This window comes from Suillus plorans, assembly GCF_016647745.1.
Source record: "Suillus plorans strain S12 chromosome Unknown HD556scaffold_1, whole genome shotgun sequence".
Classification (NCBI taxonomy): domain Eukaryota; kingdom Fungi; phylum Basidiomycota; class Agaricomycetes; order Boletales; family Suillaceae; genus Suillus; species Suillus plorans.
This window is the reverse complement of record NW_024537385.1, coordinates 2,068,903-2,096,844: the sequence shown is the minus strand read 5'-3', so window position 1 is coordinate 2,096,844 and position 27,942 is coordinate 2,068,903. Positions and strand designations below refer to the sequence as shown.

The 27,942-nt window shown below is 47.5% G+C and overlaps 10 protein-coding genes across 10 annotated transcripts; 7 read left to right on the top strand and 3 right to left on the bottom strand.

Annotated features, from left to right (window-relative positions):
• Nucleotides 1-1,088: 1,088 nt before the first annotated feature.
• Nucleotides 1,089-1,875, top strand: HD556DRAFT_1302691 (uncharacterized protein; the record flags this gene model as incomplete). The annotated part of the gene is made up of 4 exons (XM_041299526.1): nucleotides 1,089-1,207; nucleotides 1,281-1,336; nucleotides 1,395-1,702; nucleotides 1,759-1,875. The coding sequence occupies 4 exons, from the start codon at nucleotides 1,089-1,091 to the stop codon at nucleotides 1,873-1,875; spliced, it is 600 nt and encodes a 199-aa protein (XP_041168044.1).
• Nucleotides 1,876-4,910: 3,035 nt separating this feature from the next.
• On the top strand, nucleotides 4,911-6,930 carry HD556DRAFT_1319936 (FAD/NAD(P)-binding domain-containing protein). The gene is made up of 9 exons (XM_041301290.1): nucleotides 4,911-4,991; nucleotides 5,053-5,332; nucleotides 5,383-5,465; nucleotides 5,515-5,859; nucleotides 5,918-6,042; nucleotides 6,102-6,231; nucleotides 6,284-6,313; nucleotides 6,365-6,798; nucleotides 6,913-6,930. Exons 1-8 carry the CDS (start codon nucleotides 4,968-4,970, stop codon nucleotides 6,788-6,790), a joined length of 1,443 nt encoding a protein of 480 aa, XP_041168043.1. The 5' UTR covers nucleotides 4,911-4,967; the 3' UTR covers nucleotides 6,791-6,798; nucleotides 6,913-6,930.
• A 1,976-nt stretch (nucleotides 6,931-8,906) lies between these two features.
• On the top strand, nucleotides 8,907-11,581 carry HD556DRAFT_1522676 (uncharacterized protein). The gene is made up of 10 exons (XM_041309202.1): nucleotides 8,907-8,933; nucleotides 8,997-9,081; nucleotides 9,146-9,425; nucleotides 9,476-9,758; nucleotides 9,806-9,888; nucleotides 9,939-10,283; nucleotides 10,337-10,461; nucleotides 10,523-10,652; nucleotides 10,705-10,734; nucleotides 10,784-11,581. The coding sequence occupies exons 3-10, from the start codon at nucleotides 9,390-9,392 to the stop codon at nucleotides 11,180-11,182; spliced, it is 1,431 nt and encodes a 476-aa protein (XP_041168042.1). The 5' UTR covers nucleotides 8,907-8,933; nucleotides 8,997-9,081; nucleotides 9,146-9,389; the 3' UTR covers nucleotides 11,183-11,581.
• Nucleotides 11,582-11,852: 271 nt separating this feature from the next.
• HD556DRAFT_1454248 (uncharacterized protein) lies at nucleotides 11,853-12,207 on the bottom strand (the record flags this gene model as incomplete). Its single annotated transcript, XM_041308098.1, has 1 exon — nucleotides 11,853-12,207. A coding segment is annotated over one exon (309 nt), but the record flags the coding sequence as incomplete, so codon positions are not given.
• A 1,464-nt stretch (nucleotides 12,208-13,671) lies between these two features.
• Nucleotides 13,672-14,474, top strand: HD556DRAFT_47997 (uncharacterized protein). Its single transcript, XM_041310727.1, has one exon. It carries the CDS (start codon nucleotides 13,920-13,922, stop codon nucleotides 14,313-14,315), a length of 396 nt encoding a protein of 131 aa, XP_041168040.1. The 5' UTR covers nucleotides 13,672-13,919; the 3' UTR covers nucleotides 14,316-14,474.
• A 630-nt stretch (nucleotides 14,475-15,104) lies between these two features.
• HD556DRAFT_1223276 (uncharacterized protein) lies at nucleotides 15,105-15,560 on the bottom strand (the record flags this gene model as incomplete). Its single annotated transcript, XM_041296876.1, has 1 exon — nucleotides 15,105-15,560. A coding segment is annotated over one exon (456 nt), but the record flags the coding sequence as incomplete, so codon positions are not given.
• Nucleotides 15,307-17,135, bottom strand: HD556DRAFT_48100 (uncharacterized protein). Its single transcript, XM_041310729.1, has 3 exons — nucleotides 16,931-17,135; nucleotides 16,193-16,878; nucleotides 15,307-16,140 (listed from the first exon to the last, which is right to left on the bottom strand). The coding sequence occupies exons 1-3, from the start codon at nucleotides 16,964-16,966 to the stop codon at nucleotides 15,669-15,671; spliced, it is 1,194 nt and encodes a 397-aa protein (XP_041168038.1). The 5' UTR covers nucleotides 16,967-17,135; the 3' UTR covers nucleotides 15,307-15,668.
• Nucleotides 17,136-17,642: 507 nt separating this feature from the next.
• HD556DRAFT_1454247 (uncharacterized protein) lies at nucleotides 17,643-19,631 on the top strand (the record flags this gene model as incomplete). The annotated part of the gene is made up of 8 exons (XM_041308097.1): nucleotides 17,643-17,649; nucleotides 17,724-17,752; nucleotides 17,972-18,131; nucleotides 18,153-18,265; nucleotides 18,362-18,402; nucleotides 18,461-18,803; nucleotides 18,855-18,938; nucleotides 19,122-19,631. 8 exons carry the CDS (start codon nucleotides 17,643-17,645, stop codon nucleotides 19,629-19,631), a joined length of 1,287 nt encoding a protein of 428 aa, XP_041168037.1.
• Nucleotides 19,632-23,267: 3,636 nt separating this feature from the next.
• Nucleotides 23,268-24,371, top strand: HD556DRAFT_1436119 (uncharacterized protein; the record flags this gene model as incomplete). Its single annotated transcript, XM_041305516.1, has 1 exon — nucleotides 23,268-24,371. One exon carries the CDS (start codon nucleotides 23,268-23,270, stop codon nucleotides 24,369-24,371), a length of 1,104 nt encoding a protein of 367 aa, XP_041168036.1.
• An 877-nt stretch (nucleotides 24,372-25,248) lies between these two features.
• Nucleotides 25,249-27,268, top strand: HD556DRAFT_1436118 (uncharacterized protein; the record flags this gene model as incomplete). The annotated part of the gene is made up of 8 exons (XM_041305515.1): nucleotides 25,249-25,424; nucleotides 25,481-25,691; nucleotides 25,736-25,807; nucleotides 25,856-26,465; nucleotides 26,518-26,555; nucleotides 26,600-26,776; nucleotides 26,826-26,969; nucleotides 27,023-27,268. The coding sequence occupies 8 exons, from the start codon at nucleotides 25,249-25,251 to the stop codon at nucleotides 27,266-27,268; spliced, it is 1,674 nt and encodes a 557-aa protein (XP_041168035.1).
• Nucleotides 27,269-27,942: the final 674 nt, after the last annotated feature.

Genomic DNA, 27,942 nt, shown 5'->3' with positions numbered 1-27,942 from the left:
ACTGGTGACCTGTTCGTAGTAGACTGTCGATAGACATGTTGGTAACGAGTCTGCTGTTCGTATAACACTAATATTGCTCAGTATCTCACACATACTTGTATATTGAGCCTGCAAATTAGTAAACGCACCGATATTGATGACATGTGTGCTCATTAATGTAACCACTGGCTTGAGCCTTGGATCACTGTCTGTCGGATCCACGAATAGGGTTGTGGGCAGAACTCTGCCATTCTGCCACATGACAGAGCGGAATCTCCTGGGTAGAATGCGGTAGAACTACAGGTTCTTCACGATGTCTAAGTCTGGAGGCCGTCCTCTCAAGTCCCTTGTCGAAAGTAGGCCGGCTTTACTACCGAGGATACTGTGACTGCCAAGTGGCTCGAGACTGATTTTAAAGCTGAGTTCGCTTGACTAGAAGACATTTGTAGTGGGAAAATAACGATTGGCACGGAGAATTTTCCTTGGACTGGGATGTGAATGGGACGGAAGCCTTGGTAATCACAGGATAGTTCCCACCAAGTTCCCACGTACCTGACACGACAGGGTGCGACGTGTTCTGACAGGTCTAAATCGACCTCTTTCTGGTCGTTACCAGCCAACTTGAAGTCAGATATACCGAGGAGCCTTACAGTGTAGAGTGAGTGCCGGTGGTGCTCTCGCTATCTAGTAGTCTCACATCAAAATAGCAAATTCCACCACCCGACAGAACATGGTTCTGCCGAGGAATTTTGTCAGTTGGCAGTCCTGAGCTGCTTCAAAATAGTTTTGCCCACAACACTATCCACGAACCGCTTCGTGATTCCCTGGTCCAGCTAATTTTCAATCCAGGCATTAACAACACTAGTTATAACACTATTTCATTCGATATAAACCATTCAGCTACGTACCAAGCTAATCTCAACCAGTGCTAGTATGCGCTGCTCTTCCCTCTAGCTACAGCCTCTTTCCACACATCAGTTTGTTGTCACCGCAGTGAATTAACTCTATTTTATGATATAGGTTTTTTCCGACGCAGGTGGCACTTCCAGAGTCCGACTATATATTTAGGGGATATTGTAAGGGGCTCTTTCAGAAATTCTCCCGCAACCATGTCTACTATCCCAACCACTGAAATCATCATCTTCGAGACATCAGAGAAGTTTCGTGAGGACGTCTCATTTTTACGTCCTGCATTCGACATAGTTTTAAAGGCTGATGGTGTCCACAAGTGCGTATGGTTCTCTTGCTGGTAGATATTACCCATAGCATTGGACATCATAATCATGCTGTTATCACGATAGGCCCGTCTACTCCGGGCTACAGATCGAGAACCCAGCTACAGGGTATATCTTTCTCAGTACGTGTTATGCATTTTGCTAGTCATTGAAAGGGAGCCCATCATGCCCTGGCTTTAGACTGGGATAGCCTGGCCCACCATCAAGCGTTCATGACTTCCTCCTCGTACGGTCCTCTTCTCGAAGCTCTGAAACCCGCCATTGGGGGCCCACTCAAGATGTATCATGTCATTTTCAACGATCATCCCACATTCCGGCAGCCTGTCACGGAGGTCCTCCTCATCACGCTCAAAGATCCCAGCCATCGTGCAGAGGTGTTCGACATCCTCAATAAGCTCTCAGACTTAACCGAGAAGAAGCTCATATTTGGTCCTACGCTGGAGGATGAGAATGCAATTATTCTTGTTGGCGGCTGGTCGAGCGTTGAGGTAGACTTTGATATTATTACGGTTTTGCACCTACTGATACTGTCGTGAATTTACAGGCTCACTGGGAGATGGTTGCCAATCCTGAGCCGAAAGCAGCGGTCGAACGGTTATTCGTTCTTGCTAACAAGGATCATCTGTTCCACACCGCCTTGAGCTCATACGCAGGAAAATAGCGGTCGAAATCAAGCATTTGTGCATTATCACATGTCCTCAATATTGTAGGGTATGTTAAGATCATATTTCACCATTTTAATCGAGAGATTGATGGAGTGATGTAAGATTGGATTGTGTTGCACACGTGCATGGACGAATTGAGAGAACAACTCAAACGTGTGCGTTGACGACAATACGATACACGACACGCTGTAATAATGCAATGCAAATTGACGACGACGAAACGTTTTGACAATGCGATGCCCGCAGTCACGGACAATGGTGTCGTTGAAGATTATACGCTGCCAGCAGTCAACTGTGGCTTCCTCACTCGATTGAATATACTACAACTCAAACAATTGAACTTAAGTGAGTAAATATGTTAGAACACTGAGTGCAGCACCAGTTTGTCCCCATGCAGCGAGTCAGATGAGAAAATGCCTTAGTGGCCAATGCTCAGAGGAATTGTAAGTTTGCATAGCAATTTCTGCGGTACTGTCACATATATATAGTGTTACCAATTAAATATATAACTCACTATGGTCAGTTGAAAGCGAGTACATTAGGATGCACGACAAACACTGGGCACAACTCCCCATATTTGTCCAGGGTCTAGTTGTGAATGCCTCGGAGTCACTGGCCAATGCAAGTGTAAGTTTGTCTGCTATTTGTCTGCCATTTCATAAATTAACATAGGACCCAATATTAACCACGTGTGATGCATTCCTGAGGATGAGGCCTAAGCTTGAAGCCTAATTCAAAATCGTTTATCGTTTATAGATATTGCAGTAAGTACGATGCAACTCCTAGGCGATCTGCTGTGCTGACCCAACTTGACCCAAGCTCTTGCCATCATGGACCCATCCGAGACCTGTTACGTCGTACCCATCGCAATCCGCCTGAATGGAATAGCCGGCGGATAGAGAGCACTCAGATCAACGATAAGACACGTTGCTCACTAACTTAGCTTTAGCGGTGCTGGCGATAACTCCAAATGTCAGGCATTGCATCGCGCGCAACGGACCGGAACTTCATACATGCATGACCAGCCAATATCCCGGAAGCAGATGCGACGCAATACAATGTTTCGTGTTCCCAGGCGATTCGATTTCAGCGACATAGTGCTTACTTCTACGAAAAACCCTCACTACGATATCTAAGCCAATACAAACGCAATTAATATTAGTTCCTCAGATTATGTAGAACTTGCCCGGAGTCCGATCAATCCAACATTGTAGCAATATTTGCAAAGACGGTTCGTGGGTACTAGTAACTGAATTTTGGCACCTACGTATGCGCTCATGTAAGCAGGCCTAAAACTAACTTACTAATTCGGGTAATATTCAGGAATATTCAGGTGTCAGTGGCACCGTGTCTACTGGAGTGTGTCACCTTGCTTGACCCAAACTTATCTCCACGACTCGCAGAACTCAGGCAACTCACTTAATCCCGATAATCAGGTGCCTGTGGCACCAACTCAAACTTTCTCGACCTGCGGTCACCAAACTCGTTTCCACGACCCGGCGTGTGGGTATGCATGAAACTTTGACCCGAGTACCCGTATCACGACTCGATCAGATACCACATCTATGCCTTTGGTACGGATATGTAATAGTAAAAGAGTGGTTGGTTGATTCGCGCAAGCATTGGAAATAGTCAATCAGTGAGTGGCATTGAGCTTGCAGGCACTCGACGTCCAAAATGACTATTTGGGCGGCATCTTCAAGAGACTGCGATCAGGCATCCGCGCTTTCATGGAGGAGCCCAGCAGGGTGGCCTATCAGTGCAAGTTGTGTGCTTCATGTAACTCATATGAAGGTAGTCTTCCCCCTAGGCAGATTGTTACAGAAAGAAGACAATGGTCTCTTACGCGAAGTGCACCCTGCCTCTGGAAGAATAAATTTGTCCAATGAATGTTGTTGCAGTTAAGACTCAAGGTCTGTGACCTGGATAGTGCGGTAGACTAACACTAACGAGCTTCTGAATCCGCCATGCATCAGCAGAAACCCACAGGGAAAGAGATCTACAAGTTGTCCACGCTCATCTATGTTCAATTTTTTTTTAAAACATCATCTATCCCCAAGTTACTCGTACGTCCGATGGTGCCTACCCATCGAGAATAGCATTTGACAGTAGTCCTAAATCAGGATGAGTGCACTGACCTCTTGGGCAGCTCATTCAATCTTATCTCCTACGCTATACGCCATGCATAGGTTGCCCGGAGGCCGGGGCTGCAACCCGTGACCGTGGCACAGTCCCTACTGTACCTCATGAGTCACACATGCCCACGCTTGTCATCATTCAGGATAGTGAATATACAAGCTAGGCTTATCATAAGCCTGTCATAGTCGACCGTATACATGGAGCAGATTCGACATTTTGTCTTCGTTCCTCGGCCACGGGGAGTCTCCTCTAAATGTTTACTGCGGTAATTCATTTTTCCTTGCAGTGTCCCTTTGCATTACCTTTCGTCGAGAATGGAATTACTAATTGGATACCCAACAGTCCGGCAACCATACTGCGACCGTCTTGTCTTACCCACTCCTATTATAATCGTCTTTGCAAGCATTCTGACTCTGAGTTAAACCTCCCGGGCTCGCTGTGGAAGCTCATGTGCATGAGAATTTGGATAAACATTTTGACAAACTTACTCAACAATTTTAATAACATTATGTGCGTCCACATGACATACAAGCCGAGTTTATCGGATAACGAATCATTTAGACACAGAACAAGCCCTGACTGTCAAGATGCTTTGAGTGATGGATCTTCATGGCAGCGGCCGCCCGGAAGTAAATCTTGGCCAGTAACTACGAAATAATGATCTGTTTTACCCCCTGGCTCAAAGGACCAATGCTGACATCTTCAAGTAAGAGACTACTCCTGATTCCAATTCAGGAGACAGAACCCACGGAGAAAGAAAAACGACTAGTCAGTCATGGATTCGGGCGCGGAACTCCTGATGATTGGATCGATACGACAAAATAAGGTACATTCCGATTCTCCTTAGCAGCCTATATCAATAGTCCATCCACATCAATCATCAATCACTTTCAGTCCCCTCCATCATCCCCACTCTGTTATCTCGAAGTCCTGCTCTTTGAGTGATACAATGAACGCACAGCAATCTAAAACAGTTAGTATTGATGTGGGCCCTATCAAACCGGAACTATGTGCTGACCTTCTGGATACCTTAGGCTGGCTCGACTCAGCCGGACCATCTATACAAAGGAAGGCGAGCTTCGCTGCCCCTCAACATTGTAGTCATAGGATGTGGTTTGGGAGGTCTCGCTGCTGCATATTGCCTTGCACAGGCAGGCCACAACATCACCATCCTCGAAGCAGCGTCGGCCATCGGTGAAGTAGGCGCTGGTATCCAATCCAGCCCCAATGTCTCGCGTCTCTTGATGCGTTGGGGTCTCGGCCCACAGCTTCAAGAAATTGGTGTCAAAATCCAGGCATTAAGCCTTAAACGATGTGAGTTACGTCGAAGTGTTTTGACGCTCTTGCTTGATGCCAATCTCCAGGGAGCAACGATGAGGTCATAGGGTGGACACCCCTTGGAGATTTGATTGATAAGGAATACGGGTTTCCTTTCTACCTCTTACATGTTAGTCTTCTCCATATTGCACCTATTCTTTCTGACCAAGCTAGGACAGCGAGCTGATTTCCACCGTGTGCTCTACGAAGCCGCTGAGCCACACTGTAACATCCGTGTTAATAGTCGCGTTGTATCCGTGGACCCATCAAAACCTAGTGTGACCCTTGCATCTGGGGAGATCGTATATGCCGACTTGCTCATTGGCGCCGACGGAGTCAAAAGTGTTACTCGGGAGCATGTTGTTGGCGGGCCCGATAAACCCAGGGCTACTGGAGATGCTGCTTACAGAGCCCTCATCCCGGCCGAGAAACTCCTACAGGATGATGACCTGAGACCATTGGTGGAGAAAATGGAATCGAATATATGGATGGGCCCCGCGGGTCACATTGTCGGCTATACTATTGTAAGCCGACTGTTCGCTTAATATGGTTAACAATGAAGCTAATGCGAGGGCTGTGTAGCGTGCCAAGAAAGAATTTAACCTCGTCATGATGCACCCTGATGATACTGAAGGGGGCATAGAATCATGGACTGCTGAAGGTAATGTGGACAAAATGATAGAAACCTACAAGGGATGGAATACCACGTTAGTGACTCTGTTTTAATCCACGCCTTGTGCTCATGCTGAATGATGGCGGGACGCAGTGTTCAAAAGCTTCTGGCACTTGTTCCGTCGACGCTCAATTGGAGGTTGATGGACCGAGACCCACTGCCTTCGTGGATTCACAAGGATGGCAAGTTGGCCTTGTTGGGCGACTCATGCCACCCAATGCTGGTTTGTGCGAATTTTCGATCAAAATAGCGCATGCTGAGTGTCATCCCTATAGCCATACCGTGCACAAGGGTCAGCCATGGCGGTAAGGAGGAGCGTTGACAGTAAAACGAGTGCTAATATCAGAGTTCTCTAGATTGAAGACGCTGCCGTCCTAGGCAACCTATTCTCGCACTGCTCGGATCGTTCGCAGATTGCGCCACTGCTCTGTGCCTACCAGTCTATCCGGTACCACCGTGCTACCGCGACACAGAGGTCCTCAAGTCTAAACCGGTTCATATTCCACAAACCCGACGGGCCAGAGCAAGAGGAGCGTGATCGTGAGATGCGCGCGGCCAAGGAGGACGCTTTGCGTGTTGCGCGTGGCGAGAAGAGCACATATGCACTAACAGGCAATTCGAATCAGTGGGCTGATAAGACGAAGAGCGACATCCAATTTGGATACGATGCGGATGAGGAGGTAGAAAAGTGGTGGCTCGTGAATGGGAAAAGGCTTACGGCCCTTGTTCCTTCAATCGAACTCAAGCCAAGAGTCATGTCTTCTGCAAATCGCGATCACTAACTGCATAGGAGTCTTTTGTTTATTTGTATTGTCTGTTCTGGACTATCTGGCTGATACACGAGAATCTGGTGGCTTTTTAGCTTTATTTCATACTGGTACTGTACTTATTGAGCAGCCGACCTGTAACATTTTGAATCTTCTTTCATTATTATTTTTTACAAGTGTAACAATGTAACAATGCAACATGACAAATTGACTATCTCAATCTTATCTCATATTATGTAAGCAGCCGCCCAGTTGCGAACCAAGTGAAACCCACGACTCCATTTAAAAAATCCTAGGGCAGAACATCACAGCCGGAAAGTTCAAGTCCTTGTCCATGGCTGTCCATGTGTCCATTTTACGTGCGACGCAAGGCTAGCTATATATACTTAATCGTGCCCACGCCAAATCCTCGTGATATTGAGTATCGGTATCAAACGCCACTCCGTCTGATGCCATGGCCCATCGTGCTCTACTTATGTCGGAAATCCTCCCGCGGAATCGGCGTTCATGCATGTGAGTCGAATCTGTGGCAATGGACCCGTCTTTGGTTCCTTTTCTTTCTGATGTCCTGTTGGTTTTTTTTAGCATTTAGGTTTATTGTTGGCTGTTTGAGTCGTGCCTCGATTCTGAGACATCCGACGCGCGTGCCAGAAGCATCACGAGCTTGCATGCAATAGAATTGGTTTAGGCTGACATGGGTCGATTCAGAGGTGGTTGTTCAACGATGGGAACGGCTGTGTAAAGAAGCTACGTCCACTCATATCGTCAAACGTCACTGCGAACTAGTGGTATGTCTGGTATGTATTGTTCATTTGCTGATTCACCGAGCAAGTTGATGAATGCAGTACTCGTAGTCCTCTGGAGTCGAATATCTAGTTGCGCAGAAGGTCTGGCTAATGGACAGTCTTAGGGCAGGCCTGTCACGGACTCGGGAATTTTTAAAATACTAGGTATTTTATCTGTTTTACTTGGTCGCCAAATCTAATCTACTGTTACCTGAATAGACACTTCTAGACGAAAGTCACCTGCCTCTCCCTAGAGCCTCTCCTCAACTCTTTAAGAAGTACAGCAGCACCTCTCACGGGCTCATCCATTCTCGTTAGGAGTCCTACCGGTCCTAGAGGCTGAAAACCCTCAACATCTTATACGAGCTTCGTCGGCATCTTCTACCTCAATTTCTCAAGACGTACAACAACATTCTTGCAAGCCACCCCGTCGTCATCGTTGGGAGGGCAGGCCCTGCCGAGAGGCCCCAGCTCGTTATACCAAGCTTCTCCCGTCGTCATCGGTATAGTGACCCTCCTGTATCCTCCTATCATTTTACTACTTATGTTATTCTTATGCGATCATCTGATATTTATGTTTGATGAGATGATCCACCTTCATTTCATGCCTTTCTCGAAAATGTGTCGCACAACAAGGGTACTGCCGGCGCAGCTCGGCCTTTTCCAGTGATAAACCTCTAACCGAATTCAGCCAAGCGATTGACACGGACTCAGAGCGTCCATTTTCTGGACGTTCTCGCGTGTTCGATGCCTTGCCATTTTCTGAGGATGAGGCCATCAATTTTTCTGCCATGTCGTTTGTGTGCGCCCATAGTGGGGATAATATTTATCGACCATCCTCACCTTCTGTCTTCCCCGATAAGACATCAGATGAGTTCCCGAGACTTCTGGTTCTACTATCGTGTCTGACTGGATGTTTGAACGCCTTTCTGCCGTTAGTGCTTTCCAGCGGATCCTTCATTAACGAAACACGGATAATTGATTATCCATGGCAGAGGGGCGCTCGACAACTATGGACGCATATGTAACATATTTAATGGGTTATCAGATAAGTTGCAGATAAGCATCGTAAGCTCCCAGGTGTAAGCGTCCCTATTTAATCTTGATAATTCAATTATATACGCTGTCCCTGATGGGCTCTGAGTGTCCGTTTCGTAAGTGGCTTCTGATCTGTAGAACTGTTTCTAACTGTCACAGTCGCAATTTGTGACGAACATTAGAAACAAATTGGACAGGATCATCTCTCAGCGTCTTACTTTGGCTTGGTAGAATCACGACAGTATTACATGCGACACGAACGTTTAATGAACTTCTCGACAACATGCCCACTTTATATCCAATCAGGTCAAATCGGAGCGGCTCTTGTTCCACAGGCACGCCAAATCGATTTAAAGATAATAAATAATAAAGTAATTGAAATTGCTGTGTCGACTTAGCAAGGTACTGCTACATACTTTGATCACGGCAACGACCCTCAAATTTCAACTTGAAGGAAGCTGGGCCGGCGACTGCGAAACTATCGTGAGTCACTGCTTCCAAATCAAAGAGCCAATGCTCAAGACGTCACTCTTGCTTCCAATTCAAGAGGCCAAATCTACGAAGGGAAGAGAAACGACTAGTCAGCGAACACTGACGCGAAACCTTGATAATCATTGGATCGATATGACCTGATTTCAATATTTAATAGTCTACATCAGAGGGAACCGACTCGGTGACGATAAGTATAAGGCGGCAAAATAGTAAACCCTCCTTTACAGCCTATATCAATCTTCCACTCACACACTCCAGCCTCATCCATCATTTCTTGATCCTTCCAGCCCTTGTGTGATATGGACACCAGAGAACCTCAAATAGTCAGTGACAATGTGAGACCGATCAACACGAGACTTATGTACTGACCTTCTGGACGTCTCAGGCTGACACGACACACCAGCCCGACCATCTATACAATGGAAGGCGAGCTTCCCTACCTCTCGACATCATAGTCATAGGATGCGGTCTGGGAGGTCTTGCTGCTGCATACTGCCTCGCACAAGCAGGTCACAAAGTTACTATCCTCGAAGCAGCGTTCGCCATCAGTGACGTGGGCGCTGGCATTCAAGCCAGCCCTAACGTCTCGCGCCTCTTAAAGCGCTGGGGTCTCGGCCCACATCTCGAAGAGCTTGGTGTCAAACCACAGAATTTGAGCATTAGACGATGTGAGTTACGATTAAATGTCCTGGTGTTCTTGATTGATGTTCTCCAGGGAAGAATGATGAGGTCGTGGGGTTCACGCCATTTGGGGAGACGTTCGTGAAGGAATACGGCTCCCCTTATTACCACGTACATGTTGAGTGCTCCCCCTGATGCACTGATTTTGCCTGATCAGATTGAGTCAGCGAGCCGATTTTCACCGTATGCTCTACGTGGCAGTTGAACCATACTGTAACATACGTGTAGGTTGTCGTGTTGTATCCGTGGACCCGTCAAAACCTAGTGTGACCCTTGCATCTGGGGAGATTGTATCTGCTGACATACTCATTGGCGCTGACGGAGTCAAAAGTATTACTCGGCAGTATGTCGTCGGCGGGCCCGATGCACCTATGGCTACTGGAGACTCTGCTTACAGAGCCCTCATCCCGACCGAGAAACTCCTGCAGGATGATGACCTGAAATCACTGGTGGAGAAGACGGAATCGATCATTTGGATGGGCCCTAAAGGTCATATCGTCGGCTATAATATTGTAAGCAGTTCGATTAACATAGTCGACAATGGGAGCTAATGGGAGCTGCACAGCGTGCCAAGAAAGAATACAACCTCGTCATGATGCACCCTGATGAAACAGAAGGGGGCGTGGAATCGTGGACTGAGGGAGGTAATGTAGAACGAATGAGAGAGTGCTACCAAGGGTGGAACATTGTGTCAGTGACTACATTTTGATGCACTCATTGTGCTCATGCTAACTGGTGACACTGGACACAGTATTCAAAAGCTTCTAGCGCTTATTCCGTCAACGCTCGATTGGAAGTTGATGGTCCGAGACCCACTGCCATCGTGGATTCACAAGGATGGAAAGTTGGCCTTGTTGGGCGACTCATGCCACCCAATGCTGGTTTGTGTAAATTTTTGATCAAAATAGCGCATGCTGAGTGTTATCCCTATAGCCATACCGTGCACAAGGGTCAGCCATGGCGGTAAGGAGGAGTGTCGACAGTAAAACAAGTGCTAATATCAGAGTTCTAGATTGAAGATGCTGCTGTCCTAGGCAACCTATTCTCGCACTGCTCGGATCGTTCGCAGATTACGCCGCTGCTCTATGCTTACCAGTCTCTTCGGTACGAACGTGCCACTGCGACACAGACGTCCTCAAATCTGAACCGCTACATTTTCCACCACCCCGACGGGCCAGAGCAAGAAGAACGCGATAACCAAATGCGTGCGGCAATGGAGGACGCTTTGCGCGTTGCGCGCGGCGAGAAGAGCACGCTTGTGCTAGAGGGCAATGCGAATCAGTGGGCTGATAAGACGAAGAGTGATATCCAATATGGATACGACGCGGATGAGGAGACGGAAAAGTGGTGGCTTGCGAACGGCGATAAGCTGATGAGTTTCGTCCCTAGTATATTCGAAGCGGTGAATTAGATTTGTGGCAGCACGAAGTTCTGTAACTTGTACTAGAAGTTGTGAATGTGATCCTAGCAGTTAAGAGAATGTAGTACTCATGTGAAACAAGTACCTTTTGTTATCCTGGCATCGATTCTGGTGGCCTCTGGTTTGACGTTTATAGTTGTATACTTATTGTTGTATGACTATTTTGTTCAGCACAAACAGAGCCATGTGAGCAGAAAGGGCTGCTCACACAGCGGCGGTTTCAGAGTTCACCTGTAGTTCCCACGTACCCACCCTAATTAGACTTGACAGGTGGGCTGATGGCGTGTCTAATTCGACTGGAATTTGGCTGTACGCACCAGAATGAATAAATATTCAATAAAGGGGGCCTTCTAGGACAGTATAAGGTGCTGGGTGGTGTAGGTACCAAGCGGGCCCTCGGCCATGTCCGTCCCTGAGTGCCTGGGAGCCAAATTAGGAACCCGTGTCCCGATCGAGCCACATCATTGCCAAACCTTCGTGCTCACTGTGTACAACAGCGAGCTTGAGTATCTCCCTCATGTGCTTACGGATTTTGGCCGTATTTTCGTATATAAGTAGCCAATGCAAATTGTATTAGATCTTATGTATACTACGAGACTTCAAACCTGCAAAACAAATAACTAAGCTTCATCCTCGCTGGTCTCCTCCTCATCAGATGTGACCACAAACTCTGCACTCTTTGGAGGCTGTACAGAGGACCCAGACCCTCATGCATACTTTCTTGGGCATCCGTTCTCCTTTCCATTGCATTTTTGTGCTACCCCAGCATCAGAGCGCTTCTTGCAGGGCTTACCAATGGTCTCTCCTCTCTTGTGGCGCACAGCTAGTTGAGTGGTATATTCCTCCCTTTGACGCGGGGACATGCGGAACCAATGGCAAGAGCCATCTTTAAGTGCATTGCGGAGCTTCAGAAGGGTGTTGTGAGCATTGAGGCTGGTGGGGGATTGGAATGGAATGCCCTCGGGCCAGCCTTTCAGATCAATCCCAAGCTTCTCTTTAATGGTGGTGCCAAAGTTTGCATCACAGCGTAGTTGATATGAACATCCCGTCTCTTAATTATAGTTCCTAAAACATGATAGTTAGTATTGTTTTATCGTTAGATATAAAAAACAAATGTATTTAGCCCAGAATTAAGCCGACAAGTGCAAACACGTTGCATGATTTGCACTGTCTTGCACTCGTCAATGTCTAGGATGTTGATATCAATATAGCACTGGTGGGAAAGCAAGAAAGGACATACTTCAACCTAACATGCACACCCATTGCTCCAGCTTTCACATGATTTCATTGGCCTCCATTTGGAGGACATCCTCCCAGAAGTCCATAATATTATCCATCCCAAACCATGTTGCCTGGGTGGTGTCATATACATGTCCACATGAGGTGAAGAGACACACATGAACCCCTGTTCGACCTGCAAGGCTATCTAGCTATAGATTCATTAGTAAGGTGTAAGGCTGCTCACACAGCGGCGGTTTCAGAGTTCACCTGTAGTTCCCACGTACCCACCCTAATTAGACTTGACAGGTGGGCTGATGGCGTGTCTAATTCGACTGGAATTTGGCTGTACGCACCAGAATGAATAAATATTCAATGAAGGGGGCCCTCTAGGACAATATACATCAGCAAACTACAAATTTGGTTACAGAAACAACATGTCAATACAGAGCCTATGATACAAGTCCATAGACGGTACATGGGTACAGTACTACAGGTTTCACAATGTTCCACAAGGTTTCACAGAGCGATACAAGAACTACAAGGCAACAAAGTAATTACATCATAAATAGAACTATAGTACTATACGAAGGTCGAAGATAAAAGCTCTACATATGTTCTGCCTCCGTCTCGTTATGCGAACTTCAGTGGGCCCAACTCGAGAATTTTTAGATGGTGTGAATGCGAGCCTAACTCAGGCTGCAAATATGTGAGTTTAGTACAAGGACGAGGTGCCGACTGTCTGTAGACATACTTTCAAAATTCACAAATAACAAAATTGAGGACGAATACTCACTGTTGTGCCATCTGAATGACTCCGAGTCATGGATATTGAGATACCAATTTTCTTCTGCTCCGTATGGAGGCGTCCAACGTTGAGCTCCGCCATCAACAAACGAGAATTTGCGGCCTGGACGCGCTGATGCCAGATGTTGAGAATCACCGATTGGTGTGCCAAAATGCAGTCGGCCAGGTGCTTCTCGGCCTCGCACACCTTTCGTTCAGCTTTGGCAGCCGCAAGCGCAAGATCAGAGTGTTCATCGCCTTCTATTTCTCCGTCCGATGGGGCATAATCACCTTGCTGCAGAATGTGAGTCCTGGCAAGTAAAAGCAAGCAAGGTACTCACAAGGTGCAGCGCGGTAGGGAAGTTCTCATCCTTGATTGATGATGCTTCACCAAAGTCAGGCCAATAGAACGCCGATTGATTCGTGGTTTGAAGAGGTCTTTGGTTGCGTGGCTCATGTGAATATCCTCTGAGACTTGGAGAAGGGGATGTAGTACTATGGAATGTTCGAAATACTGAGTCACGTTTGTGTTGGGGATTAGAGGCTGCAGTGCGATTCTGATAGGGCATCATAACAGTGTTAGGTGGATATCAACAAAGTTCATGTGAATATTTTAATATCTTCAATGTCACTAATGTCATGCCCAAAGTGCGGGAAAACATTCACGAAGGAGAGCAGCGTCACTCGACACCTGAGCCAGCCTTGATCCTCGTGTCATAGTCATATGCGTGACATTGTTGATGTTTTGCAGTTCGCGGAAGTGGTTCCTCCCCAGCGTCGCACAGGGGATCATACCAACAGCGTCCCGGAAGTTCACGATGGGGATCACTCGTATGATAACATCAACGATGAATTCGGAATGTTTGGAGAATCGCTGGAGGAAGAGTATGATGGTGCGGGGGCCTGTTACTCTCAAGATGGCTCAACCTTCTTGGATTTATTTGACGCCGATGAATACACAGAATGCAGGGTAGACAACCTCTACTATCCTTTCGCATCCAAAGAAGAGTGGGAAGTTGCCGATTATCTCCTGCGCTCGTCCCTCAGCATGGCAGCAATAGATGAATTTTTGAAGCTTTCAATGGTGTGTATTCTTTGCATCCTCAGGCTGGAGCATTGATACATCAACCGCAACCAAGAGGTACCCGCTCGGGAAAAAATGTACATGAGGCCACCTTACATCGTTAAGACCCTCCCAGACCCTCCCCCCCTCCCGTGGGAATTTCCCACGCCCAGGGGTATACCAAATTTGGTAAGTTCTGTGGCACCAACAGCGGACGAGCAACGAACAATGTATTGCCAAACATCCTAGGCATCGTATATACGACTTTTAGATTTATAAAAACATTACTTTGTCTTCTTCTGAGAGCTGGTGTTGCTCCTGCACATATCACTGCAGAACCAATCTGCCTCTGGAGCATCAAGCAAACCAACACATTCAAAATGAAACTAGTATCAAAACGGAATCAGCCACGGTGATAGAAGCACATCGAAACAAGACAGGTACCCATTCATTACAGCTATCAAAACTGCATTGGACCATTTCTCCGGACTCCGGCCCTCGACACCAGCAAAATTCATCTTGGAATGGGTCATCAGGCTGAGTGTCTGCATCCGAGTCTGGAATGACACGATTCTTCACTTGAACCAAGCTGAGGCGTGCTGCTGAGGGACGAATCTTGATGGTGAGACGAGGTTTTGGTGCAGAAGGTACGTCTTGACTATCACTCGCATCAGACAAACCTCGCAGACGTTTACCAAGTAATATGGCAGATGATGATTGAGCAAGAGATGTTTGTGCCGATTCGGAGTCAGCCACAGACTCAGTGGTGTAGTGGTCCGTTGTCCGTTGTCTGTTCGGGTGCTCATTAGTCTACTCAATCCAGACACGACTCATTCATACAGAAACTCACTGTCGTAATGCCACTCTTGAACTGTGCTCTTCAGAAATCCGCAGCATCGATGTCGCTGTCATTTGCTTTCGTTTCCGAGCCTTCATTTTGAATTTTGTTGATATTTGTGTGCTCTCTTCGTTGTCAATTCTCCACAATTCTTCGAAGCGTGTCTTATTCGCTGATGGGTGCAGTATATCAATGTGACGTGACAGTGAGTATTTCCACACTGGAGCAGCATCACTGTCGCAATACGGGCAATGAAGCGGGGTGTTTGTACAAGGCGAGTGCTTTGTTGACTTGCGTGCATTCTTCAACTTGATCTTGAATAGATTCGGGCAGCGCGAGCGACTGATGTCGACAACTTCGGAACCTCCGGCGCCTCTCGCAAGTCGAATCTCGCATAACCCAATGCTGAGACACAAGCCGCAGACATTGTGCTTGTCTCGTAGGTCCTGATCAAATAAAATATGACCCCCATGTGCTCAATAAGTTTTGGGCCGAGTTCCTCAAATGCAACGGCCGGGCAGCGAAGGCAGCGATAACGCTCATGCAATGTTCCACGAACTTCTCCATCAACTTCACAGACAAAACATGCGGCCCCTATTGTTGTGCCCCTTCAGACGTTTCATGGTCTCGACGAGTTGGAAATAAGAGAAGAATGGGTGATTGGAATTCTCGTGGACTCCATTGTGCATACGTTTACGGACACCCATTATTTGCTCGTTGTTCTCCAAGTGGCGACAATCAAAGCAAGTTGTATGTTGCTTGCCGTGACGATCCAATACATTCATTGACACATTTTTTTGGCAGCTCTTTGAAACCAAGTAGATTGCATCATCGTGCACAACGCATGTCCATGGTAGTGTGTATCTGGTGTGTAGTCCGAAAGGATAACATCCATATGGTGACTGACCGGAAGGGATTTCGAGTTTGTATCCACTGCATGGTTGACAGGCTAAATTTTCAGGCCCACGTTTACTTGCCACCAACGAGCCACGAGATTTTACAGCAATGTGGTTAACTGGTTCTGGTACTATCGCTTTTGCTCCGCTGATAGAACACTGGTGAGTTTTGATGTCGCTCGATGTCAACACATACTTACCAGATTTGGAGGCTTTTTATCACCTTTTCGATACGCGGCTCAAGGAGAACCCCTTGAATGCCCAAGAAGCGGATGCTGATTTCCAGCCAGTTACACAGGCCATCAATACCAAGACTACCACGGCGCATGCATCGTGCGAGGTCTTCAGGTGTCTTTTCATATCCTAAAGCATTGTCAAGTGCCTGATTAACCATCTCCCAAGGGTCTTGATCTTCCTCGACTTCTTGCCTGGGATCGCCTCCAAAGCGTGACAGGAGCTCGTCGCTTGCACCAACTGGGATACTTGGAGCCAATCCCTTGGCTAAATTCCGCAGGTCCTGGATAAGCTGCAGTCCATAACCACATGGTGCTGATGTATTCGCCAGTTCTCGTGCTTCAATGTCAATGACATTATCATTGCACGATGGCAGCTGTTTGCTTGCTGGTGCAGCACTGAGTTTGGCAATTTGTGCCTCACCAGTGCCAGTTACAGGCTGCCAAGCTTTTGCAGGGCCAGCGACAGCAACTGATTGCATACTTACACTTTTTGGCTGGAAAAAAGAGGTGAGCATTCGATTGTTCTGAACTGCACTGGTGTTTTTCCGATGCTCAAGACTCTCAGTATGAGCTTTCCAATTGGCCTCGCCTCCAAGGCCGATGTTCACATCCTGGTTGCAAGAAGTGCAATTCCGAGAAGCGTTGACATCCTGATAAGATTAGGTTCAGAGGACTCATTCCCTGAGAGAGATTATTTCGTACGGTTGGCTGGGACACCTTTGCTTTTTTCTTTGACATGCTGGGTGTTCAGGGTGTGCGTTTAGGTCCCGATCAAGTCTCAATCAGCTCAATTATCGTCTGTCATCATGTTCTGCAATCTAAGACAATCTATATTTGATACAGTAATATACATTTGATGCTCAGACTGGTGTTTGAACCTAACAGGAGCTGTTTTGACACCCCCCAAGGTTACGCAAATAAGGACCTCTGGGGGACCCCCCCCCCTCCCTGCCTTATGTTCGGCATTTCCCGAGCGGGTACCTCTTGACCGCAACTTACACTTCTTGTTTTCAGGTCCAAGGATTGCAGCTTTCGTTCAAAAACGCCAAAGAACTATGAAGCCGTGCTGAAGTGCTCCCTAGCGGACCAAGCTGGAAATGCCAGACTATCTCCTCCATCCATCCTACCAAGTAGTGATGTGCACGGCCCGGCTTCAGGCCGTGGGCCAGGCCAAGCCGGGCCTGAATAGGCCAAGCCAAGCCGGGCCAAAGTCACGGCCTGGTGGCGGCTTTGGCCTGGCCTGATATTATGAAAAGCCGAAGCCGCCGGCTTGGGCCGCGGCTTTTGGAACTGTGCCTGAGGCTTGCAGCGCCCCAAGAATCTGGCTTCTATCTCGTCTTGTTTTAGCTTTTCAATCACTTCCATTGTGCTTCATGTCTCTTAACTATACCAACTAGCTGATCATACGCATCAGATGACTGGTGAGCCATAGATATTGTCATATATGCTGATATTATGATCATATATAGAAAAGGTTTTCGTATTGCTGATACAGATTACGAGTACCTCGATCCCATCATCGGCGTGAGTATCTTTTTGAGTTATGCTCATGTTCATTATGACCCCTCACAGACACCTAGTACTTTTTGGACGTTGTGATCTAGCCTGGACATTATACTGTTCTCCACGGACAGCGGCAGCGCAGACACTAGACCTTACGGACCTGAAACTCACATTACCCCACAAATCTAAACATTCCTCATTTTCATTCCCTGTCACGCCGAATCGTAATTATTACTCTAGTTGATTGGACCGTTGTTCCATATCCCGAAAGTGCGGATTCTTTGTCTTCGAGTGCACGGTGTTCGCGTTGGAGCTCAGACTCATGCATCTTCTCGACATCGTCGAACTCGCGCTCAAGACTCTCCCAAGCTTCCTGTTCATGTTTCACTTGAGTTACTAAGTCTTTGATGTGCCCTGCTAGTTCTTCCTGATGGGCTCGGTTTTTGCACATCTGTGTTCATTTTGCGCGAGCTCAAGACGACACTGATATACTTCAAAAAGGCAACTGTCCTCCTCGCTACAAGTGGTGTTTTCGTCAGTACGGGCGATGTATATTTGCGCATGTAGACTCGACTCTGGATGGGGGGCTGGAAGCAGAAACATGACTTGCTGTCGTGACGTGCCGCTCAGGCTGCCGCATGCAGGACAAAACTACATTCTAAGATGTGCAGGTATGTCATATGGTCGAATCCCGGTTGAACAGCAACCTGCTCATACTCACTTTGTCAGGACCATGAATTCCCTACTCGAGCCGCGGCTCAGGCCAGAGCCGGGCCAAAGCCAGCCGTCATTGGTGGCTTTGGCCCGGCCTGGATTTTTTGCAGGCCAAAGCCGTCTGAAGCCAGGCCAAAGCCGCGGCTTTTGGGCCAAGCCGGGCCGGAACATCACTACTACCAAGTCTCCAATCCGACTCTTTTGGAGGGACCCCGTGGAATGCTTGGAGAGCCTTTTCAGCAATCCACTGCCTCACGACAAGCTTGATTTTATCCCTCGCCGTGTTTACAAAACAGCAGAGCGGCTTTTGCGTGTATATTCAGAATGGTTAACGGGAGATTCTGCTTGGGAAATGCAAGTAAGTACTGATTCTGCTGAATTTTGCGTCATCTCACCATATATCCTGCAGACACAACTTCCCAGAGGTGCTACAGTTCTCGGCGCCGTTCTTTCGTCCGACAAAACTAACATCACCACCATGACTGGTGCCAGGGTTGCCCACCCTCTTCTTCTAGGCCTCACCAATATCCGCATGTGTACCCACACAAAACTCTCATCTAAGGCTTTCCTGCTCACGGCTCTCCTTCCAATTCCAAAGTATCTACATCCCAATCAATGAATGCGGGGCATGCTTGAAGACCGTCTCGTCCATGAATGCCTTTCGATCGTTTTAAAGCCATTGATGAAAGCTGCTGAAGTCGGGATTATGATGTCCGATCCGGTAGGAAACGTCCGCCATTGCTTTACCCCTCTCGCAGCATACATTGTTGATACCCCGGAGGCGGCCATGCTTGCATGTGTGCGCGGAAAGACCTCTCCTTTCACCATGGCCTCGTATTTGCAGTTTGGGGATAATTTCCGGCACCCTGCTCATACGCGCTCCATCACTCTTGGACAGCTCGCTAACATCACGGTCAATCCTGATGACCTGGAGGCTTATTTTGAGGCTTGTGCTGACTCGCGGCTGAACGGCGTGTATGCACCGTTCTGGATGGATTGGCCGCTCGCAGATCCCTCCATCTTTCTGACGCCAGAATCATTGTGCACCATTGGCACAAAGAATTTTATGACCACGATCTTCAGTGGTGTATCATGGTCGTTGGAGCTCAGGAACTGGATTTTCGATTCTCAATATTACAGCCGACTACTGGCTATCGCCACTTTTCTGACGGAATATCTAAACTGAAACAAGTTATGTTACGGACTAGGATAGTTCGAGCTCTCCTTAGGCGGATTGCCTAATCTGATAGCGGGCTCGCTATTGGAGAGACGGGGATCTTCTCTCGAATGAGAGGTTCGGGGGTTCCACTTAAGGTAGCGTCGGCTTTCCTTAAGGTGCGGCTTAGACTGAGTGATTGGGATGATCACACAGAGGAAGTTCTGATGAAAACCTAGTAGATTAAAGTAAGGAACATCTACTTTAATCCTCGTCCTTATATAAGGCTATTCTATCGTATCTAAGCTCAGCTTGAAGCTGGGTTCTAATCTGCTTATCTATCGAGTCAGAGATAGCATGCATGAGGCAGGCTTCTATCTAAGATAGGACCACGAGGTGTCCTTCTATCAGTGCATGAGGCAACACGAGGCTTGCCTTCTATCTTGATAACATAAATAGGTCTTCTAGACCTATGTCGTCATGTGTGTCGTCAGCAGTCCAGACTGCTTATCTAAGCCGGCAGTTGCCGCTTATCTTCTTTTATCATCTGTGGCCTACAGGCCTGGTTTATCGTCTATGGTCTCCGAGGTCTCTGAGTTCGGGTACGTGTCGCTGCCTTTGCAGGGCAAGCAGGGGTGGTAGAGGGGACAGCGTAGTTCACTGTAACAAGTTACAGGTAGGGGTCATCGTGATATTCAGCGCTATATTGTTGGCCTAATATCCGGTGCAGCCCCTCGTTGTTTTGTCATCACGATCCGTGCACTCATGGATCTTCGTTACCTAGCGCAGTGTCCTGCACCCGATGACAATATCTTGGCGTGTATCGACCGATCTTTGTCGACCTTTCACGAACACAAAGACGTTATCTTGACCTTAGGCACGCGGATGGGCACAAAGAGGCCTATTGAAAATTGGCATATTCCTAAGCTTGAGCTCCTACAGAGCGTCACTTCCAGCACGTGTAAAGTTGGCGCCCTCATACAGTGGTCTGCAGACGCTACCGAGCATGCACACATTTCCGAAATCAAGGAACCTGCACGGCAAACAAATAATAATGATTACGACCCGCAGATCTGTCATCATCTTGATCAGGAGGAGAAGTTGCGGCATTTCGCAATCGCCACATCGCTCAAGAGCCATCCCACATCCTGTTGTAGAGACTCATGCCTCTCATTGCATGATATGGCAGTTTTCACTAGGGAGTACACAGCATGAACTTGTAGCATCACTCTGTGTGCTATCCACAGCTATTCCTATACGAGGCGCAGCTTTCCCGCGCATGACTTCCCACGCTTTACGATGTATACGCGCGCACACTTTCCCACGCTTGATCGCCCTATAGCGCCAGCCATCCGGAAGCATCCATCCACTGTCCACCAAGTTCTCTAGTGCGTATATTCCCATTTCTCTTATCTGTGTATTGTTCCACCTTTATTTTTATCATGGACCCTTACTTACATATATCTTTACATACCTTACTCGGTAGCGATTTGGCTCCGCATGACAGCGCTTAGGCACCATATAAGCGCCAGCATAACTTTCGAACTTTCGAACTTGGCACTTTACCTCCCACTTACCCACTTACTACCTAGCAGAACATAGTAGAAATCTATTCTTTGACACCTCGCGCTCGTATCTCTTGTCTAGTATCTAATCACCACTTAAGCAAACTCACTCTTACTCTCTCTCATTACTGCTCACGCGCGCGCACTTCCCGCGCCTTGCGCGCTGTAGGGATTCATTTCTGGCTGGGCTTGTAGAGACTGTTTTTACCTTACCTTATGTTGGCACTTTTGTAGCTTACATAAGGAAGTTATCTTTTCACCAGTTACCAGTAGGAGTCAGAGTACTCAGCAGTTTTTCATGATATTTCCTCTCCTCTGAGCCTTGAGCCTGGTCCAGAAACCCTTTAGGGTCAAATAGCAGCTAGGTTCTGCAAGACCCAACATTGTTCAGACTCACCATCAGAATTGTTGTACCTTCAACGTTGAAGGTACAACAATTCTGATGGTGAGTCTGAACAATGTTGGGTCTTGCAGAACCTAGCTGCTATTTGACCCTAAAGGGTTTCTGGACCAGGCTCAAGGCTCAGAGGAGAGGAAATATCATGAAAAACTGCTGAGTACTCTGACTCCTACTGGTAACTGGTGAAAAGATAACTTCCTTATGTAAGCTACAAAAGTGCCAACATAAGGTAAGGTAAAAACAGTCTCTACAAGCCCAGCCAGAAATGAATCCCTACAGCGCACCTGTGCTTTCTCGTGCTTCGCATCGGCCAACCAGTAGCGCCTTCAGCACGCACTACTAGATCCTTGCTGCACTCGCTTCCCCTTTAGGGTCGAACGCACTTGTCGTCTCAAGTATAGAAGACTAGGCAACGCACGACCTCACAACATTTACAGATACAGTCAGGAGCATCATTTGTTCCTCTCAGTATTGTTGTTTCTACACCGTGATCCTAATTTTAGGGCCGAAGACATTCTTGAGGAGGATGACCTGGACGACGGAGACGAACAGGAAACAAACAATCCATGAACGGCACTCCTTGAGGAGATGAACCACACTCGTGTTGCGGTCATTATTTCCGCAAAGCCAGGCATTTGGCTACTGTGAGACGCGATTCCAGTATCCCTCATCGAACATTTATTGCTGAAAACACTGCCATCCACCTCAACTACAGTCCATCTCGCACGGGAGTCAAAGTTGATGATGTCAGTACTGACTTCAACTTACCGGATCTGCATGTTGCGCTTTCGGGCTTCTTACAGCGTGATGCGAGAGAGAGAGGAATAGTTCATGGGGTGGGGGGTCCAAGACGGAGACTGTCGATCGATCGTCTACCAATCCTTCCATTCGACCACGTTCAATTATGGGACACGGTTCGCCTCCAGCACACATCTTTCCATAATCCCAATATCGTGTTGCCGGCTCAAACTATCCATGCCTCTCCTCCTGGTCCTGGGTGGCCAAAAGGTCGACAGGACGCCATCCTCGTCAATGTGGATACCGCATATGATTGGCCTAAATCAGGTCTATCAGGTGAGTCCTTTTTCATCATATATGTCAATGTATATAATCAACGCACTTCCCCAGGGCCACACTATCTGCGAATTATGCCTCATAATGCACCCAATCCATCGTCGAGGTTCTTGTATCGCTTGGAAAGATCAGTACCTTTGTTACATGCGGCATCTGAACATTGGCCCCTGCGATCCTGCCACTGGGATGCATGTGTTGAAGCATGCAAAGCATGCAGATGGTACCCCTATCGGTAGTATCATTCCTCTTTGCCAACTCCGTGCATTTATTAGTATCATCCCTCGCCTGGGGGATGTGGCGGATGTACGATTGACTTTGGCTACGTCTACACATTACTCCCAAGAGTTTTTTTTGAACAAATATTTTGATAAGGACTTTTATTACGCACTTCACTGCGCCACTAACCCCGATAGTTAGCTTCGGATACCATTGCTACGTACTGTTTCAAACGCACACTAAGGGCTCTTTGAAAATGAGCTGCAAAACACTTTTATCGCATGCTACGGTATAAACCGGGTAAATGCACTACTGATTTTAATATTATCAAATCGATCGATTTCTGTGCAACTTACTGAAAGAACAAGGGCACCACGCCGCCAGTGACAACAGGACAACGAATTGCCCTCCATGTCAACATCTTTCGCCAACTATCTCCTAGCGGCTGTCAGCACCGTCACGATCCATCCCGTACGTCGCACGAAGGACAAAATGGATATACTCATGAAGAGTGAGTTGGGCCTGCAAGAGCAAGATCCCCGGGTTCTGTGGGAGGAGGACCTGCAGCCTAAGACCTCCATCCTTAAAATCCTCATTCCTCTATCAAATCTCAAGAAATCGGAAATCAAGAGGATCACTTACATCAAACAAGTACCGGGAAGCCAAACTCAGATACACAGGGCTCCCGTTTTCGATAAGGAATGGCGACTCAAGAATGCTTTTCAGAAGAAACGCAAGGTGCCAGCTAGGTGTACCCGGTTGCAGGCGGCTCAGACTGAGTCGCAGATAGATACTGACATAGAAATTGAAGGGGATTCCATGCTAGAGACGGAGGGCAGCTTGGGGCAGCAGGCTTTCGTCAAGGCTGGAATGAAAAGAGCAAAGCCTGTAGGACAAACGGAGGAAAAGAATCGGGAGCGTCTTTTCCGGGCAGTATACTATCACATGCGCGAACTGCTCAAGGAGCAAGTCCAAGAGCACAGTGTTGATGGATCGCAGCGCTCGCACATTTTGCCCTTCACAGAGATAGCAGATCTCCGGTACTGGTCTTCAGAGTTTGCCACCAATCCCATACCAGATGCTACCGATTCATGGAAGCCTGATCTCGTCCTCCTGGATTACAGGCTCAGAAAGTTCAGTTTCTCGCAAAAGTCCTGGAAAGATGTCCTCACAGGAGTTGAGATCACCCAATCTGACCTCTCTGTCGATCGCAAAATACCTTTGTTCTTGGGGGTTGCTACCAAGGGCTATCTGATGATGTGGGAGCAACCATGGTGTCGTTTCATCCTAATTTTTAGTATCTCTAAGTTCAAACTTCGTGCCCATTATATGGATCGCTCCGGCATGGTGATCTCAAAACCACTCCCGATCGTTACATCCCCCGTACATTTTGTCGACATGTTGAATACCATTAATTTAGCAAATCGCTCTTCCCTTGGCTTTGATCCAACAACACCATTCCAACTCACGCTAATTTACCGAATGGCTTTGATGCCATGCTTCCCGGGGCGATAGGCTGGGTTTACGACAACGACGAGAATGTGTACTGGATTATGGATATTCTATGGAAAAGCCGTGGACTTTTCAAGCGCGGAACCGTCTGCTATCGTGTTCGAGACAAGTTTAATCAGGAGTATGCACTGAAGGATTGTTGGGTCAACGAGGATGTCAAAGACGTCGAGATACAGCTTCTCAAAGTGGTCGAAGGCATCCCGAATGTGGTTCAACTCAAGAAATATTGGGATGTGCTTTATGATGGGAAGCCCGACTCCACTTCGCACATTTGTAGTCATTGCTCGACATTCAAATTCGAGAAAAAAAATTCATTGGCGTATTCTCTTAACACCCTGCGGGGTGCCATTGACGCACTTCAATGATGTACCTGAGTTAATCGGGGTTTTTCGTGACCTTATTGTTGGTGAGTTTCTTTCGCAATCACCTGATGTCCTCTGTAATCGCCATGAATTGTAGCCCACAAGGCATTGGTGGGCCGACGTGTCCTTCACGGAGACCTGAGCCCTAACAATGTTATAATTTACAAAGGAAAAGGCTATTTTATAGACTTTGACCATGCAAAGTTTCTCAATGATGATGGGAAAGCGGATCCGAGTCCACGTGGTACTGTGTGTTACGATGTCGCACTTATTTCTGCTTGCGTTAACCTCATGGTTTATAGGGGACTGTACCATACATGTCCTTTCGTGTTCTCCGCCTAATGGGAGATGGCCATTTGGTCCAAAATACGCCCTGCGACGATCTCGAGTCGCTTTTTTACATCCTGCTCAAATTTATTGTGATGTATATAGGACCGAAGGGTGCACTGGCCCCCCGACCTAGTGAAGAAGTTTTGTGACGGGACGCCGTTCAGAGGTGGGCGCTCTCCTATGAGAACATGACCCGAGATGGTCTCGCGACCAGCAGTATTTGGAAGTGGGAATTCATCCATGGTATGGCTGACCCAATGCGGGATTTGGATGAACGTGACGAGTCAGAGAATGATGCCAATGAGCAAGATCACAATGATCAACCTAGCGAAGATGAAGATAGTTTGTTGCGGGATATGCAGGAGTAAGTTGTACCTTGTATCTTTTCCTCACATTTTTATTCCTCCTTGTCCGTTCAAGGGCTCCAGTCGACCACATGGCCTTATACAGTGATGAAGACGATGAAGACAGCGATACTCACATGGATCACGACCAGGGGGATTTTGACAGCCGGGTCTCGGATGATGATACTCATCACAAAGCCACAGACACTTTCGATGTCCTTGAACGCCATCAAATGAAAAATGGACGACGCAAAGCTCCCTCCCCGACTCATTTAGCACGCACACGTGTTTCATTTTGCTTATCATGCACAATTACTGATATGTGCCCCAGTCTTCTCGCAAACACAGGTCCACCCGTCCACATGAAGCTGGCTCGAAGTCTCGTCAGCATCCATCCAGTCATGTAAGTTCTTGTGACTTCGGGTCTGTTGTTTTTAATTTGTTGCATTAGGGATCTCGTCGCCCCTCCCTCGAACGAGCATGCACTTCTTCCTCTTCTGGGCGCTTGGCCCTTGGACGTGCGCCTCACAGAGCACCATCTGAAAAAACCGCATCGACCCGTGTGCGGCCAGAGCGTCCACCTGCACACCTCTCTGTTACTCGTTCAAAGTCCCCTCAACGCTTACCTTGTTCTTCCTCCCGCAAACTGTCTCCTCGTCGGCGCTCTCCAACTCAGTCTATGGTTTCTTCCAGTCACAAACTGCCCTCCTCTCATGGATGGTCTTTGTCACAGTCTCTGCCCAGGCATTCTGCTCAGCCAGATTGGACACCTTCTCCCGCTCCTAGTTCAAGCCGATCTCACTCTTGTAGTGCCTCACCTGTTCAACACAGCAAATCTGGAGACGGTGTGCGGTGCGCCAACCAACAAGGTAACCCCTCAAAGCTCAGCTTCTATCCAGCATCTTGGCAAGCTTTCCTGCAGGCAGCAAAGTTGGAAATGCGGTTGCAGGCAGTTTTATTGCATCCTCTTCCAGTTCATCAGGATGCGGTAGTACTGGCACAAGAGGTTTTGAGTGCTGTATTATGGACATACCACACGAAGAAGGTGAAGCTTGACAAAGGTAAGTTGCCCTGCACCGTCAGAAGTCGCTCCAATTTGATGTCCTTGTAAAGGTTATTTCCCGGAGTATAAAGTGCCGATGTCGCGACTAGTAAGTACCGAGCTTAAATATGAACTTTGCTGATGAGCCAACAGCTCTGTGACGACCTGTTCACCTTTCGTATGGAACTCAAAAAAATCATGATATCTATCGTGAAGCAATTATACGGCATATTCTCGAAGGGCAACTCAATGCACAAGGAGCGCATCAGTGCAGCAGCAGCTAAGCTCCTTAAGACCGGTGAATATCTTCAGCTCCCCGACTCTTCTGAGGTCAGTGGCAACCTCGTGGTGTGCGACAATTCATTATTGATGTTTACAGGGAAAATATACCAATTTTGTGTCACAGGTTCTCAAGGAAGCCTGCCTTAGTTTTTACTACGGCAACAGTAAAAAAGCGCTCAAGCTAACTGACGAATTTCAACACCAAATTCCTGTCAACAGCCTTATTCTGGTGGCCGTGGTTGTAGGCTTTGGTTTAATCAATTTTTATATTCCTTGCTGATCAATGCTTAACAGGCGAAGGATGTTCTCTCCGGCTTCCGTGACAGTGGTACTGACAAGGTGCCTGACCTTACCGCTGATACGTGCAGGGCTGAATTCAACATACTGCGAAAGTCTGTCGACAAATTGATGGACATTCCCGAACGTCGTGTGGAGCTTGAAGAGATGCTGAGGGAATGGGCCGAGGAGGGGATGATAGGTGAACTTTGCAATGACTCAGACAGTGCAGCGGGCAGCGAGGATATCAATATCATCATTTAGTAGATTTTATGAGCCGTTACAATGTCGTTTGCACAGCATGTTTGATCTGTCTACAATAATCTAGTCTGCCTGCAATGTCCAGTTTGTCCACACTGTCTACATTGTCTAGTCTGTCCAGTCTGTCAATATTGTGCCTTTGTGTATGGATTGTAAGGCTTTGTGACAGGACTGTAAAGAAGGCACTTAGCTGTGGGATTGTGCTGTTTGTACAAATCTGTACAAATCTGTACAAGGTTTCACTAGTTTGCTGATGTAAGGTGCTGGATGGTGTAGAATTGAAATCATCTTCCTGTAGATCAGTCAGATCTAACCGTACTCGCGTCGGGGTGGGTGTCTCCTGTTCTTGACTTGGGCTTTGATGCCAGCGACGCTTGCCTAGTATGGGTGTTAGCTGCTCCTGCTTGATCTCGACATCAGCTGATTGCTGCTTCTTCTTCCTGCGCACACTATCACACTCGCCTTTGATGTTGAACCGCATGTGGGAGGGGTGATTCAACTGCTTTGAGGACTTGAACAGTTTGTCGAACTCCCTATACTAGGTACCAAGCGGGCCCTCAGCCATGTCCGTCCCCGAGTGCCTGGGAGCCAAATTAGGAACCCATGTCCCGATCGAGCCACATCATCGCCAAACCTTCGTGCTTGCTGTGTACAACAGTGAGCTCGAGTATCTCCCT

Bases quoted from the DNA above. Each gene is read 5' to 3' on its own strand.
- HD556DRAFT_48100 (XM_041310729.1), bottom strand. From the start codon at position 16,966: ATGTCAAAGAAAAAAGCAAAGGTGTCCCAGCCAACC. The intron at 16,879-16,930 runs GTACGAAATAAT...TAATCTTATCAG, and splicing joins CAAAGGTGTCCCAGCCAACC to GATGTCAACGCTTCTCGGAA. The intron at 16,141-16,192 runs GTAAGTATGTGT...GTGTTCTATCAG, and splicing joins ATAAAAAGCCTCCAAATCTG to CGGAGCAAAAGCGATAGTAC.
- HD556DRAFT_1319936 (XM_041301290.1), top strand. From the start codon at position 4,968: ATGAACGCACAGCAATCTAAAACA. The intron at 4,992-5,052 runs GTTAGTATTGAT...TGGATACCTTAG, and splicing joins ACGCACAGCAATCTAAAACA to GCTGGCTCGACTCAGCCGGA. The intron at 6,043-6,101 runs GTTAGTGACTCT...GGCGGGACGCAG, and splicing joins TACAAGGGATGGAATACCAC to TGTTCAAAAGCTTCTGGCAC.
- HD556DRAFT_47997 (XM_041310727.1), top strand. From the start codon at position 13,920: ATGCGTGACATTGTTGATGTTTTGCAGTTCGCGGAAGTGGTTCCTCCC.
- HD556DRAFT_1522676 (XM_041309202.1), top strand. From the start codon at position 9,390: ATGGACACCAGAGAACCTCAAATAGTCAGTGACAAT. The intron at 9,426-9,475 runs GTGAGACCGATC...TGGACGTCTCAG, and splicing joins CTCAAATAGTCAGTGACAAT to GCTGACACGACACACCAGCC. The intron at 10,653-10,704 runs GTTTGTGTAAAT...TTATCCCTATAG, and splicing joins ACTCATGCCACCCAATGCTG to CCATACCGTGCACAAGGGTC.